This window comes from Chinchilla lanigera, unplaced genomic scaffold (assembly GCF_000276665.1).
Source record: "Chinchilla lanigera isolate Chin_1 unplaced genomic scaffold, ChiLan1.0 scaffold00022, whole genome shotgun sequence".
Lineage (NCBI taxonomy): Eukaryota > Metazoa > Chordata > Mammalia > Rodentia > Chinchillidae > Chinchilla > Chinchilla lanigera.
This window is the reverse complement of record NW_004955423.1, coordinates 18,135,743-18,156,513: the sequence shown is the minus strand read 5'-3', so window position 1 is coordinate 18,156,513 and position 20,771 is coordinate 18,135,743. Positions and strand designations below refer to the sequence as shown.

The following is a 20,771-nucleotide window of genomic DNA, read 5'->3' as shown; positions in this document are numbered from 1 at the left end:
TAATAGATCTAAAAGGCAACTCAAGACTCTTGCCTCTTTCGGCAAGGTATGCTGGTCTTATCTTGAGAACATCTGATTCTCTCTCTGCCCCTAAAAACACGTTAGTGTTAGACCCTGCTTACTCCCTGTTCAGGGATCTTGGGGGATTTAAGTATTCCTGACTAAGTTTCTGGCTTCTGTGCTTTACCTGAAATCTATCCCAGGAACATATTGTCAATGACGCAGGCATCGTCTTCCAACATAACTGGTTTTTGAAACAATATCTGTAGTTTAAGTTTCCAATTACTGTATCAGTGTTTTGGTCTATTTTATTTCCATATGTAAAGGAGCATTTAAAAAATATTATTTAGAATATGCACTTTTTGGTGAGTATGTAGTCTTCAATGTTAAACTAATTGTAAGGACAATTTTTTAAAGTCTTTAAATTATTTTTCTAATAATAGGACAGCTAGGGTAATAGGTAAGAAAGCTCCTAAGAATCTCTTTACAAAGTAAAGATTTACAAAATAATCCTAAACAATATATCATTAAAAGAAAACTTGATTTTGTACATGGAATTTTCCTAATGTGAAGTTTCTATAATGAGAATGTGTCATGGCATGGCTAAGTTAAGCCAAAAGTTAACATTTATATTGTTTATCATTTTATCTTAAAATATGAAATGTTTATCTTTGCCTTGAGTACAAATGACCCTTCATTTTTTAAAAAAACAAAGAAATAGAATCTTTAATGGGCAACTTTAAATGCATAACTTTTAAAAACACTTATAGAATTTAAGTGACCCTGTTTCCTTCTTCTCTGAAAATTTGAGGCTATCTTTCCTCATTGCAACTAACTTTCTTCTTCTGTTCCTCTATTCTTTTCTATAATTCAGGAATCCTCATCTCTTTCCCTTTACACAGAAAAATATGCTTCTCCTTTATCCCAGAAAGGGTTACATTTGCTCCGTCCATTAACTATCCATCTATCCATGCATCCATCCATGTGTCCATGCATCCAGGCATCCATCCATTCTTCCATCCATCTATCCATGCGTCCATGCATCCATCCATCATCCATCCATCCATTCATGCCTTTATCACCTCCTCCACCTTCTGCTCTTCCTAAGATTTTCATTTTCTCTTTGACCTTCTCTCCCTCTCTCCTTTCCTCTGGCATGGAAACTTAGGTCTCATGACTTCAAGTCATGAAAAAATGCATTTCTTTTTAGATAGCAACTTCATTATTCCACTTCCACTTTAATACACTGGTGTCAAAGAGAAAGAGAAAGGAAGGGAGGCGTAGAGCGTATTATGACGTACCTGAGTCTTGCTCTACTTGGCAACAATACAGAAGGCAGTCCTCTCTGAGTTGTAACCTGTCTATGCAGCAGGAGTTAGGGTGCATGAGGCAGGCTAATAGCCTCAGAGAAGTCCCTCGCTGAACTTAGACTGGACATTCCAGGTGGAGCTGATCCACTTTGGAGGGGTTTACTTGGGGCTTTTATCTGTTCTGTGGTGAGTGGAAGTAGAAGGTAGAATAGTCTCTCTAGGGTTGCAGTAGCAGTGTCCGGGTGCTATCACCGGAAGCATAAACCTGCCTTCTCTGCCTTCTGCCTCCCCTGGTTGGACAGACTGTCCTGATAGGTAACTCCATGGGGGTTCTAGCTCAACCCTGAGTCTCAGTGGCAGACATGCTTCGATAATGCCCTTTCTCAGTCACCCACAGGGTTTGTAGAGGTGAAATTAGGATGTGCATTGAGCTTGTGTGTGCTAAGCTAGGAGTGCGATGTCATGGAACAACCAGATCATATCCTGGCACTGTCTTTTCATTTTGCTAAGCTAATTTACCCCTTTCTGTTCACTTCTAAAATGAAGTACAGATAAGGAAAATAGTACTTTCTCCATGGTTATTGGAAGGATTAACTGAATCTATGTCATTCACTTAAAACAATATCTGGCATGTAGTTACTGCTCAATACACAATAGCTACATTCTAGTAAAATAAATCCATACCTTATTGTACTACGTACTTATAGCATATCATATCAGTACATATATATTGTGTGTATGTGTGTGTACATATGTACATCCTAAATTAAATGTTGCCATTTCCATAAATCTATTTTCATTTCCTTTCTGCCTTCCTATGTCTACCAAATGATTAATTAAAACTCACTGTATTTCAGACACAGGGACAGAGCAATCAGCAAGATGGACCTAGTCCCTGTCCTCAGAGTTGGTGAAGAGGCCATTTCAGCAAGCATGATAAATTTTATAAGAGAGGCAGAGACTCTGATGAATGAATATATGATGAATAAATGGATGAGTGAATATTTCTAGCTATTTCTACTTAAATGTTAAGTGTTTTGATCCCTGAGAGTAATGTGAAATTTCTCTAAAACCTATCCTAGTCTATTCATAATGTCATTTCTGCTATAAAACATAGCTTCTGCAAAGCCCAAAGTAATTCTGAGTCTACATCCAAATGTTGTTAATCTTCTAAGCAGGTAGCTGAATCCCAGATAGAGCAACAGAAATCCAAACAAGGCAGATGTGTATATCAAATCTCTCCGGTTACTGCTGGTAGGAAATTATTATCATAGGCTGCATTTCCTACCCACCTCACTTTTCCAAAGTCCCATGCTGAGATTCACTGGCCAGGTATTGTTCATTTGTAAAAATATGTACTTCAGGCTTTACTGGAAAACTCAGTAAACCAGATGAGGTATTCAGCCCCATGGTGAATCAGGGCCAAGCGCAAAGAGAAGGCTGTGAGTCGGGACTTGAAAGAGAGAAGTTTAGGGCAGTGCTGCTCTGGGAGCTGGAGTTTCACTTGCTAAGAGCCAGATTCCAAAGCAAGCAGCAGCTGCAAATGCACATAGATAAAGGAAGAAGAGGTGAGTGCCTAGCGTTCCTATGGGAACCTGCAGCAGCTCAGATTGCCCAGTCCCCAGATACGATTCCCTCTCAACTCAGGGTCTCACATTAGAAGGCGGACCAAGAGATACACTTGCAGAGCAGAGCTTGGGGGCTATCTGTAGTGGAAATTGCATGATCAAGTTCTCCCTACACAATATAACAGGCTGGGGACTGAGAGTTTTTACATTTTTTAAAACATGAAAAAGAGGGAATTCGTCTTTTTCCTATATATTCCAAAAAGCGGTCATTGTTTCTAGTATCTAAAATGCCTGTGTGTGCGTGCGCGGGTACACGTGTGTGTGTGCTTGAGTGTGTGCATGTGTGCAACATCCAAGGAAGCAATTCCAGATAATGTTATTCTGATTGGAATATTGATTATGTGACTCAAATGTAGATTAAAGTTAATGCTTTTCTTAGGTTTAAAATTTGTTGTCTTTTTACCTTAGCCCCTGGCTTGCATGAAAATTTGTACAGGGAATTGAAGATTAGACTGTGAACACAGAGAGTCCAAAACTGCGTGTTGCAAACTTCCAATGGATTCGTGACCAGAAGCCTGAATTCTAAGCCCATTGCCCACTGGAAATTGAAAATCCAAATTACTAACAAGAGGGAAGAATCTCATGCATTCAGTGCACCGCATCACACAGCTCTCTGTAGTGTGGCCACACCACTGAGCGATAGAACAGTGAACCTGGTGTGGTTCCTGCCTGATCTTCCTGTTCCCTATTAAGAGCCAGATGACCCCAGCAAGTTGCCTGACCTACCTGACCTTCAGTTTCCTCCTGGAGATGAAACAGCTAACCCCAACCCTACATGTTTTGGGGAAGATTAAATGAGGAATTACAAGTGAAATAAATATTATGATTGGCGGTTTCAAAATTGCTTTTATAGATATCATCCCAATTGTTATTTTTATGAAGATTATTCAGGTGCAAATGCTTGTACTGTATCATCGAATTGTGGGTGTGATATTTGTGGGGGTTTTATATTGTGTTAGCACATATCCAGGAAAGCAGGGCAGTTAAACTAAGCCACAATTCCCAAGGCATGGTTGTATGAGCAGTTCTTGCTTTTATGAATCAGAGAAGTGTTTCTACAAGAGACCAGACTTTGGCAACAAGCAACCCGGGGCCAGCCACTGTCCGGGAGTTTTGGTGGCAGTGTCACCGAGGCTCTAGTGAATTCGTATGTTAGGTTGCAGGTCCTTGAAACTCTCAGCACCTGTGTGGGGACTGCAAATGAAAGTATTTGGATTTTGGATCTTTGTTTTTTTGGTTTTTCTCCAGTACCGGGAACCGAACTCACGACCTTGCGCTTGCCAAGCAGGCGCTTTGCCGCTAAGCTAAATCCCCAGCCCCAAATGAAAGTATTTGGAACAGGCTGTTGGGCCTTCTGGGAGGCTGATCTCTGCACCTTTGGGCTCGTGAAGCAGACACTCAGAGGGCTGCCGCCGGGACCAGCGCAGAACGCCCTGGACTCGCCTCTTTTCAGCAAGGTGCAGCCCTCTGACCCTGACGCTGTACGAATTGCAGGACTCCTTGAAGTCCCACTATAGCTGTGGCTAGACCTGGGTAGGCCCAGCTAGTGAGTGACTGTGGGAAGTCCACACCACCCTTTCTTATGCAAAAATTCATAGGAAAAGGCTTTTTGCAAAAGCCCCATGATGAATCTTCTAGTATGAAAATCCTGAGAGATTTTTCATCTCAGTTCTGTGGTTTGGAGCATCTTTATTCATTTATTGAGCAAATATATATCTGGGGCATCTACTTCGGGGCTCTGCAGATACAGCAGCAAGTAAAACAAAGTGATTGCTTTCTTTGTGGAGTTTTTATTCTAATATGGGATGGCAGTGACATAATCTTTTAAAATAAATTATAAGGGCTGGGGAGGTAATTCAGTTGTAGAATGCTTGCCTCACAAGCACAAGACTTGGTTTTGATAGGCAGTACTGCTCAAGAAAAACAGATATAGAGGTAGATAGATGATAGATAGATAGATTACAACATAATATAATACAATATAATGTAATATGTTAAAGCATGGGTTGGGGTTAGAGAATACAGAATAGGAAAAAAAGATGTGGTTTGCACTTTAAATAAGATGGTCCAGAAGGCCTCACTTAGAAGACATTTGAGCAAAGATATGAAAATGAGAATCACAGACCTCTGGGGAACAGTGACTCAGGCCACAGAAACAGAAGTGCAAATTCCCTGAGACAGAATCATGCCTGTGGATTCAGAGAATATAGCTAAGATCAAGATGGAGGAAGAAAGTCACAGGAAGAGGAGATGATGTATAGAAGAAAGAGAGCCCAACCATGAAGGAAATGGGGCTATCACAGGGCTTGGGTGTCCCGAGCCTTGCAGGTTTGTCACTGTCCCATGTGACTTGGTTAGGCTCCTTTTTAGAAGGATCACAATTGTGTTCTTTGGGACAGAATATGAGCTAAATACTAAATGAGGCAAACACGTAAAGAAATAATGATAAAACAATGTGATTTTAAAAATGTGAAAGAGGACAGCTAACCAAGTACTGTGCAGGACAGAAACCAAGTCCTGAATGACAAATAAGTAGCATTATCTACTGGAGAAAAGGAATCAATGCTACAGGTAGAAATGCTAATTAGAAGGACAATAATAAAAACAACAATAATAAAATGGCTAATATGTACATAGCATCTACTATGTGCTACACATTTTTAAGCACTTTCCATGTATATCATCTCATATAATTGTCACAAAGATAGGTACTACTGATGTCATCCTGGTACACAAGAGGAAAACAAGTTCCAGGAAGGCAAGGCAAGTAGCTCAAAGGCAACAGGTAGAGCGTAGTGTTATGACTGGAAATTTGGCCCAAGATGACTAAGACCCTGTATTACCAACCTTTACAGGAAATCAGAGCTGAGAGATGAAGCTGGAAAAATGACTAAGAGCTCAATTCATGCAAATCCATTCTTTAAAATACGTAACTGCTGCAGTATGTAAACCCTGTCTGCCAGGGCTACCGTAGAGATAAATAACAAAACATGGCTCCTGTTTTGCCTTAAGCAGGAGTGTCCTTTGCTGTGTTGCGTGCAAGGCTGAATAAACACCAGTACAGAAGGGACCTTGAGGTCTAGTTGTGGAAGGAGACCTAAAAGGCCAGCAAGCACTTCTCAGTATGCACTCATATTCCTGCTACACCGACTGCAGGAGCAGGAGTCAGCCCAGCGGGAAATGTCAAACGTTGGGTCGTTCCAAGATACAAAGATGCCTCAGAGCAAGTACATGGCAGCAGAGTAAGGTCGGAGCCCCACGTTCCCAAGAGGAGAGGAGCTTGTCTGCAAGAGAAGGAACCTGAGCAACATCACTCTGTTTTGTTATTCAGAGTCTGACAGCAAAGAATATGGAGCGGAGGGAAGGAAAGCTTTGGTGCTGTGGGATGAAGCAAAGGTCCCAGAGGTTTGGTACACACTCACTTAAAACAAAAACCAAAACAAAGTAAAAAAAACGTTGCTTGTAATTTTGTAACTTCCTTAGGGTGTTTCACAAAGTTTCTGAAGATCAATGTTCTGCATGTTCAAAGAGTTTAGGGAGTTTTAAAACCTTTCCATTCTGACTGGCCTGTCGTAAAGAACAAAGGAACATGGAATTTCTGGCAGGGATCTAAACTCACACAAAAGAGCCCAGAGATCTAAAATCAAAAAAGGTGGCCTTTGAACTTTCCTCAATCCAAAGGGGGAAAAGAATATGTATTTCTCTGTAGGCTCCTGTGTAGTTGCTGCTTTCATCTTCTGTGGATAAAATTGGTTTTTTGATTTTTATTTATGTAACCACCCAGTGGCCATTAGTATGGAGACACGGTTAAAAGCTTGGGCTCACTTGGAATTGAGTTCAAATTCAAGTTTTACCCCTTATAAACTACGTAACATTGGGCAAACTGGTTGAGCCCTCTAAATCTTACATTTCTCATCTGTAGAATAAAAATAAAAATTTCACCCTCTTCAAAGGGCTGTAATGAGAGTGAGAATGCAACTTGTACATATTGATTATATGGTAAATAATAAAGAAACGATATATTTTTTCTACTTTGCCAATAGCTCACACACTTTAGGCTTTAACAGTCTGCTTTCTTGAGGAACCATGAAAATGAAAGAAAAATATATACCCTTCTTTGACTGAAATTGCATTGTTTAGCCCAAAAATGGAAGGCACCTTAGGAGAGCAACATGTACAGGATTTATCGGCTTCTCTAAGTAACAAAGTGGTAAAAGTACAGTTCGTGGGCCAAATCTACCTCCCTGCCTGTTTTTGTAAAGTTTCACTGGAGCACAACTACACGCCTTTGTTTACACATGCTTGTGTCTGCTTTGGTGCAGGAACACAGTAGCTGGGACAGACAGAGTATGCTTCCAAACCCTAAAAGATTTATTGTCTGGCCCTCGATAGGAAGAGTTTGCTGATCTGTGTTCTAGAAGTACAAAAATTAACTTTTTTTCCAAGTTACATGGCTCTGCAGTGTCATAGATTAGAAAGTTCTATCCCCCTGGAGAAATACAGAGGGCTACCTTAACTCAGAGTATCTACTGTGGCAGGTGCCAGGTGCTGTGAGAGACTCCAGGCGTACAAAGGCTCCATGGCAGTTCTCTTCCCCATGAAGCATCCACAGTACAGTGGCAGAAAGAGATGATTATTGTTCACTGCCATATGAGATGAGTTCTGTGGCAGATTCTGAGAGGACACGGCTGGGTGCAGTGCTTCGTTTTGCTCCACAGCCCCCTATGCCCAGCACAGAAGAGGTGAAATTCCCTTTCCTATCTGTGAGACCACATGGAGAACCACTGGATGGATGAGGATGCCAGCGTGAGCATCCTTCCCAGATTTCTCTGGCAGTAACATTCAGGATGGAGTGGAACAGACAAGGAACAGGAATGGGGAGTCCTCCGCAGAGCTCACTGCTCTAACACACAGCGAATCATTATTATCAATGTTATGATTCCCTGCATGGGGATACAGTTCGGTCTTACATGACAGCTAAAGAGATGGAAGACTGACTAATGACCACAAACTTTATTAGAAAGGATCCAAAATAGATTAACAATGATAAATATTAGTAAATCTGCAATAGAAAAATCATCACTCATTGATGCAGTCACTCATTTCATGTATATTTATTGGGTATTTAGCACAGAACAATTAGTTTAAGGCACCGAGGATCATGACACAGTAGTAAATAAGAAAGGCATGTGTATCCCAGCTCTCACACCACTTCTCTTCTAGTCAGATGATGCAGGGCATCTTAGTTTGAGTTCCCTCTGAAACAGATGGTGAGACAAGAATCTGAGTGTAAGTTTCTCCACGGAGAAGCAACCTTATAAAGCACAGGAGGATAAATGAAAGGAAAAAGAGTGAACATGAGACGTGTTGTCAAGACTCTGCTGTGGCCCACTGAGGCTTAATCTCATCTTGCATCCTCTGAAGTACGGAACATGCCTGAGAATTGCCCCAATGTGGAACAAGGACATGGGAGTATTTATGCACTGCGTCTCATTTCTGATTGGCTAAGAGTGATGTGGGAGGGTGAGAAGGAGTCTTGGATTCCCTGTCTCCTTTTGTGGAGAGACACAGAAAGCATAAGAATGGACAGAAGCCTCTGCAGGGGACTTCCCAAGCAGGTCAAGTTACTCAGTCACAACAGATATCTGCTTCCATAGGAGACAGATGATGACTAAATGCACAAGAAAACCGAGATAGTGACATGTGCTACGCACATAATTAAAACAAGTTGACGGGAGAGTGAGTTAAAGGTGAGTATGAACTGCAGGTGCCTGACAGAAGCACCTCTGCAGGATGACTGGGAGAACACATCCAGCAGGCTTGAAAAGCAAGCCCAGAGTTTCTGCAGCAGGAACAAAAATGAGAAAGAGAAGCCACAGTGGGGCTCAGAGGATAGGAGACGGGGGTAGCACAGAATGAAGTACGATGAGAGTCCAAGCAGCCCTTGGAGAATGTCCATGAGGATAGTGGGAGTGATGCCAGCACTGTTTCTAATAGAACCAGTGGAGGAGGAAAGGTTGGGCCTGCTCAGGTAAAGTGCTAGAGCCAAGGTATGGTGAGGAAGAGATCTCTGCAGGGGAGCAAACCATAATAGAAGCCCTCAGTCCAAGCCTGAGAAGAAAAGCATCCCTGAAGCGGGGAGTTGGGAGCAGTGGCCCCACTCGGGTTATTAGAGCCTATCACCCTGGTGATCAGGTGGCCACACGGAGCGGTGGACCTCTGGATCCATGTAGGCTGAGAAGGACGTCTCACCAAGAAGGTGTCCAGAGCAGGGAAGTTTGAGCATAAGGCTTAAAATAGACTCTCTGTGAGGTAGACAGCCCAGTGCAAAAGACTGGAGCCTGAAGGGGGTGCAGACGGCATCACACCAGAGCACAGCTCAGTGCCGAGTGTTGTACCTAAGGGAAGGAGGTGTGCACCCACTTGGAGCAGACATGGGAAGTAGGCCAGGATGTGTCAGGATGCAAGAGGGCAAGGAAGGCATCCTCATGAGTATGGGAAGTTGGATCCCAAATGGGAAAAGGACTGTGTGTGTGTATGTGTGTGTGTGTGTGTGTGTGTGTGTGCGCACGCATGTGCAATTGCATGTGTGAGAGATGTGGGGGGTGAGCAAAAACAATGGGAGATTTGTATATTCATGAGCATTGATCAAATAACTAAATATAAAGACAATGGGATTAGACTTACCACTGTCAAAGAAGAGTGTTATAGATATGGGTAGGGAGAAAACTGGAATGAACCCTATAGTGTTGGGCTGCAATTGGAAATTTCAGGGTAAACTCATGATTTGGCAGAGAGGAAATTCCAAAGTATTACACATGTAGACCCACCATGTTCTTTAGTTGTGCTGCTCCATGAAAGGCCCTGGGAGCAGCGGTGCTTCACCAGTAGGAGCAAATCAAGGTCCTGGATTTTCCTTCCTAAATATTACCCTCCACCAAAGGAAGTCAGGTGCTTAAAGAAACAGCAGATTTCAGGGATTGGACAAGGGATGTACAGAATAGGAAAATAAACCTGGAATATCTTGTGTCAGGAAGTAAAAAGGTTCAAAGAAAATGGTCACACATCAAAGGGACAGCTTGAAGGTACTCCAGCTGGCCAACTTGAAATACTTTGAACATCAAAATAAATGATGGTAGCTGGGCATATAGCTTAATGGCACAAGTACTTGCCTGGCAAGCACAAAGTCCTGAGTTCGATTCCCAGTACAAAAAAAAATAATAAAATAAATGATGGTAACATTATAATCCATTGAATAAAATAATAAGTGTAAGTCTATTAGGATATAAATGAAGAAGCTAAAATTTTATTAAGGTATAGGATATTTATATGTTCTCCACCTACCTCTACACAAATTACTTATGAATTATATAGAGAAAAATGGGTTATTTTATAGTGGAGAAGTGTGTCAGACACCACCTTAGTCTAGTAATCAAACAACACAATAATGGTACAAATCAAAATGCAGTGGGATACAATGAAAAGAACACAATATCACTTCTGTGATACTTCCCACCAAAGACACATAATTTGAATCTTATTGCTAGGAAACTTCAGATAAAACCAAATTGAAGGGAATTCTGCAAAATTACTTGCTTGTCATCTTCAAAGATGTCAAGTTTATGAAATTCTAGTAGAGATTGAGAAATTGTTCCAGATTGAAAGAGATTGAAGAAACATGACAACTAAATACAGTGTGTGATTCTGAATTGGATCATTTTGCTGTGGGAAATATTATTAGAATAATTGGTCTCATTTGAATGAGGCCTGCAAGAAGATGGTAGAATCAAATGCATGTATCAGGTTATGCTGGTGAAGGTCTTTATTTTAGGAATACTGTACACTAAAGTACTTTGGAGATGATGAGCATTCAATTAATAACTTACTCTCAAATGGCGCAGAGAAATGAAAAGCTGTATCATTGTTACATAACTTTTGTTTCTGCTTGAGGTTGTTTCAAAATAGAAATTTTAATAAATTGAACATATACACTGACCTTTTAATTTCTTAGGTCTTTTCACCTGCCCTGTCATGTCCTAGCCAAGGTGTTTGCCCTCTTGCTTACCTTCATTTTCTCTGCATAGCAAGAGTGTCCTACAGAACATACCTTCTTCTCCTGGGTTGAAATCTACCTGTGCATGATACATTTCCATTCATCCCACAGGCCAGGGCCATACCCTTCACACTCCTGTCCATATCCCTAGTATAGAGCATGGCTCCTGGCACTGAGCTTCAAAACAGTCATGGAAAAGGGAAGAGAGATAAGGGCATAGAAATACATTTGGGAATTCTGTATACAGCCAACAGAATCAAGTGGAAAAAGAGATACAGAAAATACCTGGCCTAAGTTTGAATTACAGTTGTGTGATCTTAGATAAGACTTGGATTCTCTGAGTTTAATTTTCTTCATATGTAAAATGGGTTATTATGGGCTGGGAGTATATATCAGTGGTGTAAGAGCCTGCCTGGCAAGCACAAGGTCCTGAGTTCAATTCCCAGGACCAAAAATAAAATAAAATAAAATGGGTTATTAGATAAAACAAACTGAACAATATTTGTAAAGCATCTGGTAGAGTCTGGCATCTAACAGGCACTCAGTAAATTTTAGTTTCCCTTTGCTCAGCAAATATTCAAAACCATCAAAGAAGACTAGAAGTTTAAAATTCCAATTTATATTCCTGACTTTCCCATAACCATGATATATGAATCTATCCAGGTTTAGAACCTGGATATCTTTTTATTTTTCTTTCTTTCTGTTTTTCAAGACTTCAGTTTTTCCTTCTTGTAAAATGAGAGGTAGTAAACCAAGAAAAAGAGGAGTGGGATTTATGAATGTCATGCTACCAAGTTCTAAAATTTAAAGTTTGTGGTTTTTTTCCTCTGAATGATAATGAATACAGAAGGTGAAGGATATGAACGAATTCACTGTATTTAAAGTATATCCCTCAGTGTCAGCAGTCAAGGCATGCAAAGCCTACCACCTACTGGTTTGTACCACTAGCTCATTTAGACCTGCTTACATTAGTGGGTAAATTGAGAGGTGGTGTATTTAGGCTACTGTTGAGCACATTAATAATTTATGACCCACCCAGGAATTAGCACACACTTTAAGGTCTCTCTGCATTTTTCTTTATTCATAATTCTTTACCTAATTGCTTTTTTCTTTGAGAATTAGGGAGCTGAGACCTTGGATTTTTGCCTAATGGATCCAACAGAGCAATGACCCCATCGCCAAGTCTTTTAGTCCTTTTATAGCGTGGGGACTTTTGCCACTGAAAGAAAACTGATGGGTTTGATTTTTCTAAGCGATATTTTGCACTGACCTCTGGCCCCATGAAATGCTTTGGCCCTCATCCATTCACTGTGAGGGGAGCAATAAATTTGTTTTAATTTAGGACTTTGTCAAGTAGGGAATACAGACAAAAATAAAATAACAGTTTGAAAAGAGATGGGATGAAGTCCTGAAATACATTGACGTTCACTGAAACATTAACAAATGCCAATTCCTAAGGGTGTGACTGGACCGTCATACTCTTGAAGTTTGGCCAAAGATGCTCTCCTCTTAGGAAAGGTGGTCTACATTGACATTGCAAAACACAGAAAAGCACTGATCCGGCATGATATATCTGTTTTAAATATGTTTATTTTTAGCTAAGTGCAAGAAAAATCATCTAGACCACTGTAATAAGCTTTTCAGTAGTAAGGCCTTTATTTTCATAGTGTAAACACTTTATTAGGTATTTCTGAGGGTTGAGTCTCCACCTTTTCTTAGATTGGAGTCAAAGAACTGAACTAGTTAGCTGTTATCTGTTGAGTTTATTTGTGATTGAAAGAAATGACTCCTACTTTGGTTATATGCCTCTTGAAGAAGCAGAAAACGGTGTGTATGCCATTCATCTCTGTGCTAATATTCTTTCATAGGTAACATCATTGTGACAGGTGGTAAAATAATCCAAAAACCACAAAACATATTTGCCAAGCTATGAGGTCTTGGATGGTGAAACCTTTCACTGAATCCAAATGGCCAAATCTTCCAGAATACAGATAGCCTGAGGGCCTTGTTAGCTGTATGAAAACTAATTGGACCAATTTGAATGGAACAAAATTTTGCCCGAAGGCTTTAATCGCACTAGTAACCTAATGTATTTTGCTGTTGTTGTTGTTGTTTAACATAGCGAAGGCTATATTTAGGAAGACAAATCCATGCATGCAGCTCAGAAAACCTTATATAAGGTCAGAGAGCCGAGAGAGTTCATAAATATCTCATTTTAAATGCTTAGTGTGTGTGTGTGTGTGTGTGTGTGTGTGTGTGTGTGTGTGTGTGTGTGTGTGTATCCTGTGTTTTAGGAATAATTGGATGGAAACAAGCAAGCCAATTGTTAAAAACAAAGTATACCTTCTAAAAGATCAAACAAAGCAAGGCATCAAAAGCATGATTCTAGTTTTGCTATGATGATAAGGGATGTTTCTCTATGAAAATTTAGTGCTCATCTTTATTTACAAGATCTAAAACTCTGTAACTAGTGACTAATTCTGTGAGTTCCCCAAATGATAACAGAACAATATTTTGACATGTTTTGGCATTAAGTATTGTATGTTTTCACAGACAGGAAGGGAGAGTATAGGTTGAAACTCTGAAGAACTGTTCAAGCTCTGCCTCTTGCTAACTCTGCGAGCTCACACAAGTCACTCACCCTTTGAGTTTGATTTCCCATCCCTACATAGTGGTAATGAAATTAATGCCTTTCCAGATGCCTCGTTAGGTTTTGTGAAAAATGTAATCAATAGAAAAAATTATGTGCAAGCTGTAAAGCCCTCTCTAAGTATATTATTACTGATGTTGTTGTATCATCATTATGGTAGAATTTAAATGTTCTACGTCTCTTTATTTTTCTCAGTTTTTCAATTTCATTCTTACTTTTGGTCCACGTAGAAAGTATACATCTACTATAAATCACCAAATCAAAGTTCCCAAATCTGCAAAATCCATACTCCAAAGAATGTGATTTAGGAAAAAAGTACTGTACAGTATTCTCTTCTGAAGCCCTCTGTGGAATGTGGTATAGTCAGGCTATGATGGCACCAGGAAATATTCTCAGAATTCATGTAATTCCACAGCCAAAACTGTGATTCATTGCTCCAATACCAAAAGCATTGGGCAGGATTTAGTTTGGAAACCAAAACACTGTCTGCTTTCAAGGTTCTAAATAGGGCCATTTGGATTCATTGTCACACTGGCTGGTCCCACTAGTCTGGAGTGATAGCTCCACAGTTCTCAGTGTACTCAGCATTTTCCTTATTTCTTCTTGCACCTTGCTTAACAATACACGTGTCTGGGTAAAGAGATATCATAGAGTTCATCTTAGGGAATTACCCCACTGCTCAAGCATTACAGCTTGAATAGTCTACACATTTATCTTATATAGAAACTTATTTCTATCAGCTCTGGATTTCCAAGTATGAGTCTTATAAAAGCTGTCACTCAAGTCTTTGATGACAGATTTCTCTGGGAGATCTTTTCCTACACTTTGCTTTGCTTCCTCTTTGACAGCAGTGTGGTTCTCTTTTTGAAATAAAGCACTAAAGGAGATGGTTCCTTCAGGCAAATAGCACAGTTCAGTTACTAGTTCAAATGAAATGTGTCTAGACAAAAAGCTACAAATACCACTCTTAGTTGTGGTGCTGATATGTAGCCAGGTGTGCTATGGGCAAGTGTGTGAAACTCCGGCATTTGGCCCCGGCCAAATGTCACACTTCGGATAAGGAAGATACAAATCTCCTGCCTAAGTGGGAGCCATGTAATTTCACCCAGCCTTTCCAACACATCAAATCAAAATCTCAAAGCCCGGATGGCTTGTGATTACTTTCTAAAGAACCACAGAAAGTGAGAAAAGAAGGACCTGGGATCACAAAATTTCTAGGTGGATGCTTCAGTTCCTCTCACTGTACTAGGGTCAAGCTCGATTTAAACATTTGGGAATAACTCAATCTGTTTTCAGGTAATTCTAACCTGATGAAAGGTAGTGTTTTGTTTTAATTCTTCCCGGTGTCTAAGACTCAACGTAGCCCACAGGGATTGTCACCTACATGGGTTGACATAGACCTCCAGTCTGTTCTGAAAGTTTAGAAAAAATTTCAGCACTAAAATAAGACATACACATACAATGTGGTCATATTCAAAAGCAACCCTAAAGACTATCTTACTCTCTTTTTATGGAGAAAATTGCATTCCATACTCACAAAATATATTCATGAAATTATGTCATTCTTATATCTGCATATCTATCACGTATATCATCCTGTTAACATAAAGGAGAATATCTAATTACCAGAAGTTGAAACACCATAAAACTGAGTGTTGTGCTTACCTGCCATTAGTTCACACTTACTTTCATTAAATTCATGGGGAAGCTGCATCCTCCAGGATGAGCCTTATTTTTGCTGTCCAAAACTTCAGCAAACAGAGGTCCTGGTGTATCTTACACTTTGTGTTTCTGCGGAATCCGTACAGAAGTCTGGGTGCACATAGGATGAAAACACCTATTTCTACTGATCAGGATCCAGTTTCTTATGCTTTGTTTGACCTGGGTGTGCCTAGCTTCCATCTGTTTGTCATACTAGACCAGATGTGTGGCATCTCTGGGACAGGAAGGCTGCATTTCCTGGAGTGAATTGCACTCAGCAGGTGAACACACAAGGCAATGTGGAGATAGGTTTTTATTCACAGGAAACCAGATAGCCATTTTGGTGATCAAATATTTATTCCCTATTATCTCCATGTTGCCAAGACTACCATGTAGAGCACATTTCTTAAAAGAAATTAGAGTGCTAACACTTTTACATATATTAGTAGGAGAAATTTCATTTTGAAAAAAGTATGTATTGAGTGACATTCTCTTGACCAGAAATGAATATAGTTTGCTATTTAATGCTGATTGAGATCATACTATGTTTTGCTTGAAGCTAGGCCTTTTTCCTCTTTGGAAACATTGCTTTCTTCTGTGAATTAGCATTCTTCTTTATACCTGAAGGCAATGAGGCCAAAGAGCCAGTCATTTTGAAGGCAACCAAGTGAATTAATCAGTGTGAACTGCTTTTTGCTTTCAGAAAAAAATCTGACTTTTCTAAATGAGCATTTTTGAATAATTTTGTTGAATTTAACACTTTTTATTGTAACTATTTGTGAGGTACTGACTAAGCCCTGTGATGGATCTGAAGTTAGGCAGCAAATCTGATCTAAGAGGCTATCTGTGTAATGGAACTCACTAGCACACAAATACAGATTATTCTAGGTTCTCCTCCAAGGTGGCCTGGGATTTACAGTATGATAGGATGAGTACAGAGTACTGGAGTGGGAACACATCAGTTCTGACTGGGGAGATTTTCAAGGGGGCTTCAGAGAAAATGCTGAATTTGAGTCAACCTTGAAAGATAATAAGCAAGTAACCTTTGTTAAGTGTTGGCTGAATGCCAGCTCTGTTCAAAGTGCCTTACACTTATTGACTCTTTTCATTCTTCTGATTAATCTTAAATCCATAAGTCCTGCTGCAATTGCTTGTTTAGAGATGCATAGCTGAGACTGGAACAGCTAATAGTTTGTCAAAGCCCAGGAAGTAGGCAACTAGCATGGCTTGAATAGCCAGAGAGACAGAGCAACAGAGAGAGAGAGAGAGAGAGAGAGAGAGAGAGAGAGAGAGAGAGAGAGAATGCAGAAGACAAGGTATTCATAGAACATAAACAGAGTAGATAGCAGAGCATTTGAAATGTTGACCTGAGGATTTTCAAGAGGAAGCCAGGAAGAGCTGTGGTAAGATTACTTTGCAGGAATAGCTTGTAGGCGGGAGGACTGAGTGATTGAGGGAGGGCATTGTTTAGGGATCTGTTAATTAATTAATTCCTTCAACACAGAGCACTGGGCTTCCCCTATGTACTAAAAACTGTTCTGCATATTAAGAATATAGCAAGGGACAAGAGAGACAAAATTGCACCTGACAAATTCACACACACTTTACTTTGCAGAAAGAATACAAATCAAGTGTAAATAAAGAAAAAATTAAGCAGGGCAACTTTATGTAATTTTGAAAGAAGAAGTAAAACAATGCAATGTGATACAGGGTGAACGTGGACATAGTGGCCACGTCAGGATGGCGGTCAGCCAAAACCTCTGTGAGAAAGTGACATCTGAACTGAGAGCTGAAGAATGACACAGGAGATACTGCTGTTTGTAAGGTCAAGGGTTCAGCAGAGCAAGTTTTGGGTTCCTTAAGAAGAATGTTCCAGGAAAAGTTGACAAATAAAAAGGCTCTGAGTTGGGAAAGAGTTTGGGGGAATCAAGGGACAGGGAGGGTGCCGGAAAAAAGTATTTCATGAAGTATCAGGAGAAGGGCATGAGTTGAAGTCAAACAGACAGAACCAGGGTTCCACAGTGAGGGCATTGCATTTTACACCGAAAGACCTCAGCATGGATTGGAGAGCTTCAAGTAGGTAAATGACTTATCCCACTTGATAGTTTGAAAGGATTACTCTTAATAATATATGGAGAATGGGTTACATAAGGAAATGAATGACAGCGGGGAGCTGAATTAGGAGACAAATGGCAGACAAGGAAGAGATTATATGGCTTAGATCTTGAAGGAGAAGCTTGCCAGAGGGAAGAGGATTATATTTTGGAGGCAGAGCTAAAAGAAGTGAATGAGTGAGATGAGAGAAATGAAGGTGCCAAGGACGAGCTCATTAACTTTTGCTGAAGTGATTACGTGGTGTGGTGCCAGTAGCTGAAATCAGGAGAACTGGCTTTGAGTGTGGAGCTTTTAAGAGTTCTGCTGTGGACATGGGAAGGGCATTTCTGGGGATAACTAAGGCAGCTACTTTGAGGATAACAAAAGATGAAGGGGTACACGAGAAACTATATACACATTGCATTAACTCCTCTCAAAATACTCCCTCTCTGTTTAAACACGTTTCTCATCAGTCTTGTTGCTTTTTGAAGCAGTTCTGGAAGTCCTCTTTCGTGAGTGTCTTTATGAGGTATGACCAAAAATAAGGTACATATTTCTGCCAACAGAAAAGCTGGCAGGTGAAGGTGTTATGTGTGTCCTCATCCACCTTATTGGCCAGGTTTGGCGCTATACAACTTCTGGCTCTTCCCCAAAGTCAAAATTACCACAAAAGGTAAGTAGTTTGAATCTGTTCAGGGCAGTTACAATAGCACAACTAAAGTCACTCAAGAAAAAGAATTTTCAGAAGTTTCGAAAAGTGGCGAGAAAGGTAAGTGTTTTCAAAGTGAGAGAGTATTTTGAGATAGATTAATGGCAATGCATCTTTTTCTGTAGTCACTTTTTAATTTAAATATTCACCCATTTTTTATCCCAACTCATACAATTAACTGACAGACGTGATTAGATTTTGAGGAAAGCGTTTGAAAACTTTGGGTTTTGAGTCTGATAACCTATAAAGGGAAGAACTGCATGGACTACATTAGTAAAGGAGTAGGCAGAGCTGAAAAAAGAGCAGGATGAATAAAGATCAGGGGAAAAATATACACTTGAGGAGGGAACAAGTGCATACAATTTAGAGTCAAAAAGTCTTGGGTTTGAATCTCAGACAAAGCATGTACCAAATTTCTATAACAAGTTATTTCTTTGAGTCATCTGTAAAAATGAGGGAAAATGATATCCAGTGATAAGGATTAACTGAGATGATTATGTGTAAATGCTATACACAAAAGAACCATGTAGTAATTATCATCTATATCTTATAATTTTCATTATAGTAACAGCGATATAATAATGGTACTATCGCATGAGATGTGTTACATTTCTAATGATTATTGGTGAAGTGATAATATTCTTGTTCTTAGTTTAAGTATGGAGAGGAGCAAAAAAAGGGAGAGGAGGAGATAAAAGCAGAATTAAAATATATTATGTACCTGTACCTACTTCACACAATGAATGCAATCATGATGTACTGCAAATATGTTCTAATAAAAAATAAAAATAATGGACTGCAAGCCTATTAACAGTTTTAGATTCAATGTTATTTGCTACTAATATAAAATCATTACAAAAACATAAAAATTATTTCTCGTTTTCCCATTATGCAGGTAAACTGGAGCTCAGCCAGGCTGACGTGCCCACGGTTCTGCTGCTGGAAATTGTAACCTCTGTAGAAAGGACAGAACTCACACCTGGGTCTCACTCTGTCCAAATAAGCTAGACTTTTTCCCCAACTACACACTTGTAAGATAAAAGCACCTTTGCTTCATTTTGGCATTCCTATGGTGTTTTGGGCTGTGTGAATAAATTCTGTTTTTACAGCTGTTATGTTAGCAAGTCACCACTGTGTGACACTGTGTTTAATTCAGCACTGGACCATGTTCCCCTCCGGGGCTGTCTTTGGAGGAGATGCAATGGAGTCTCCACTATACTACCACTGACAAATACGCTGAGTAGACTGAGTGTAGATTTTCTAAGGAAACCACCCCTAAAAGGAGGTGATAACAAGGGACAAAACACTGCATTTTGCAATATCTAGAAATAAAGGATGCCTCAAAATATAAAAATTCTAACTCTGGTCTTTTGAGTCTTTTGGAACTACAGTTACCTTTAATCCTAGTAAAGTATGTGTAAGTGTGCACGAGTGTGTGTCTCTACTCCTGAGATGTACCACTCTCTCCATGTAAATACTCTTGGGGCTCTTGTGCCATTTCAGACACTTTGTCATCGTGTTAGTGAGCCCCCAGCCTCTTAGTCTCACATCATGGGAGTGTAGGGAGGGAAAGAAAAAACAGGGATGAGTTTCCACGATTGTATTTTGTGCTTGGGGAGATCTTACCCTTTAGTCAAACACCCAAGTGTGAAATGCAAATCCACCCCTCTCCCAAACCACTGGAGAGGAGGCAAAGAAGGGGCTGGTGGGATCCATTTCACACAGGACAGCTTCAGAATAAATTACCACAGCGCTCTGAAATAATTAATGAAGTTCTGTGTGAGCCCTTGGAAGTTGGGGGATGGACAATCACCTTTACCAGCAGCTGCTGCCCTGGTATCCTCTTTCCAAGCTTTAAGCCTAGGAGGCTCTAAATTTAATTGGAAGTTTTGGACAATGGGCCCATTTATTTCTGGTGACTTCCTCTCACTGTATGCAGGACTGAAAAGATATCTGTCAGCTAAGGAGATCAGATTTATTACAAGAGCTGGGTTTGAGGAAGAATAAATGGGATAATGTGTGCCTGGTCCTCTGATGTATACCCCAGAGACACAGGCCTTGGGATCCTCATCACTGCACACTATATGCAGGCTATCGTTACCTAAGCAGCTAGAAAGCTTTAAAGAAGCAAAGCGGCAAGGGGGTTGGAATAGATGCAAACTACTTGGGTCATTAAAGACAAGAAATCTACACTACTCATTCTGCATACATTTCGAGAATGCAGTGCAGGACTTTTTATCAGCAAGTTTACAACATAATTGGCCAGTCCAGGAACAGATCCTCTGGAAGGGAAAATGTGTACCAAGTTTCATAGCATCACATTTTGAATAGATATCCTACCATTTTCTCCAAACTTCATAGATGTGACTGCACAACCACAAAATACCAGGCACTGTTTGAAATAGGTGTTTGGATCAGAAGTCTCTCTTTCATGGTGGAGTTTCAAAATGTGGCATCTCCTTAACTTAGAGGTCTGTTCTTAAAGATAATACTCTCACAGTCCTCCAAGATGGAGAAGGCAAATGCAATTTAATAATAGAAATGTGAGCTTTCCTGTACATATCTGGACCAGGGGTAGGAGAAAACATTAGGGTACATGTTTGTATACAGTGAGAGTCCTTATAGA

At 40.1% G+C, this 20,771-nt stretch overlaps 1 protein-coding gene and 1 long non-coding RNA gene across 2 annotated transcripts in view; one reads left to right on the top strand and one right to left on the bottom strand.

Moving 5' to 3' along the window:
* The window catches only part of LOC102030440 (leucine-rich repeat-containing protein 53), a 63,339-nt gene extending 47,984 nt beyond the window's left edge, over positions 1-15,355 (bottom strand). The window contains 1 exon segment of the mRNA XM_013514452.1: positions 15,328-15,355. Coding sequence (XP_013369906.1) covers positions 15,328-15,355 — 28 coding nt within the window.
* A 1,970-nt stretch (positions 15,356-17,325) lies between these two features.
* LOC106148543 lies at positions 17,326-19,258 on the top strand. Its single transcript, XR_001234089.1, has 3 exons — positions 17,326-17,418; positions 18,003-18,109; positions 19,041-19,258. It is a non-coding gene; the product is annotated as an uncharacterized LOC106148543 (long non-coding RNA).
* Positions 19,259-20,771: the final 1,513 nt, after the last annotated feature.